Source organism: Myotis davidii, unplaced genomic scaffold (assembly GCF_000327345.1).
Source record: "Myotis davidii unplaced genomic scaffold, ASM32734v1 scaffold2584, whole genome shotgun sequence".
In the NCBI taxonomy this organism is placed as follows: Eukaryota; Metazoa; Chordata; class Mammalia; order Chiroptera; family Vespertilionidae; genus Myotis; species Myotis davidii.
This window is the reverse complement of record NW_006295103.1, coordinates 71,385-72,665: the sequence shown is the minus strand read 5'-3', so window position 1 is coordinate 72,665 and position 1,281 is coordinate 71,385. Positions and strand designations below refer to the sequence as shown.

Here is a 1,281-nt window from a genome sequence, read left to right as displayed (position 1 = left end):
AAAAGTTTTCTCTCCCTCAGACTAAAAATATATACTTTATGAGGTTGTTCTCAAACCAGTTTGTACTCAAATAGTTTGATGGCATAAAAGAGACATGATGAACTTCATCTCTGGAAAACATTGTGTAAGTGTTTCAGCTTCTAGTTTAATACCTAAAGTAAACAAGTTGACAAGCCAAGCTTCACTTGTCATAAACAAAACAGAAGTGTATTTTCTTGTTACATTGATACGGTTGTAATTAACTCAGTTATTAATTAATAGGAAAGGAACAAAAGGAAGACTCGGTAGCATTTGTGCCAGGAATCTGCAGCTCCCCAGAAGATCCTGAGGAAAGGGACTGGAGAACTCAGCCAGTGTGGCTCAATGGTTGAGTGTTGACCTATGAACGAGAAAGTCATGATTCAATTCCCGGTCAGGGCACATGTCCTGGCTGTGGGATCAATCCCCAAGAGGGCTTGCAGTAGACAGTTGATCAGTGAATCTCTCTCGTCATTGATGTTTCTATCTCCCTCTCTCCTCCCTTTCACTCTGAAATGAATAAAAATATTTTTAAAAAATAAATAAAGATTTAATTAAAAACAACAAAAACAGGTGTGTGTGTGTGTGTGTGTGTGTGTTTACTACTTGAGATTCAGAACGGAAAACCCTAAGGCAGCGGTTCTCAACCTGTGAGTTGCGTGGTCGAACCACCCTTTCACAGGGGTCGCCTAAGACCATCCTGCATATCAGATATTTACATGACGATTCATCACAGGAGCCACGTGACAGTGATGCAGGAGCCACGGAAATAATGTTATAGTTGGGTCACAGCATGAGGAACTGTATTTAAAGGGCCAGAAGGTTGAGAACCACTGCGCCTAAGACAACTGAGACAAGCAGAGAATTTATGCAGAAGAACCACCAGGGAGAAAGAATAGAAAGATGACAATCATCCATTTACGAAGGGGCGCACGTCCTACCTTGAAGATGAAGTCGGCCGTCAGGGGCCCCGGAATCTTGAAGGTCTGCCTGTCGGGGCCCCTCTGAAACTCCACGGTCGTGTTTTCCACGACGAAGACGCCGGGGCTGTGAAAGCTGTGCTGCCCTCTGCTCCCTTGCAGTGTTTTGGACTCGATAACTACGATCGAAAAATGGGATTTAAATAGCGAGAACGGCCGGAACCGGTGTGGCTCAGTGGACGGAGCGTCGGCCTGCGGACTGAAGGGTCCCGGGTTTGATTCTGGTCGGGGGCATGTACCTGGGTTGCGGGCACATCCCCAGCAGGAGATATGCAGGAGGCGG

The 1,281-nt window shown here is 45.8% G+C and overlaps 1 protein-coding gene across 1 annotated transcript in view; it reads right to left on the bottom strand.

Annotated features, from left to right (window-relative positions):
• LOC102774591 (ADAMTS-like protein 3) overlaps positions 1-1,281 on the bottom strand; it is a 42,769-nt gene that overhangs the window by 12,588 nt on the left and 28,900 nt on the right. The window contains 1 exon segment of the mRNA XM_015567794.1: positions 960-1,117. Within this exon segment, the coding sequence (XP_015423280.1) occupies positions 960-1,117 (158 nt within the window).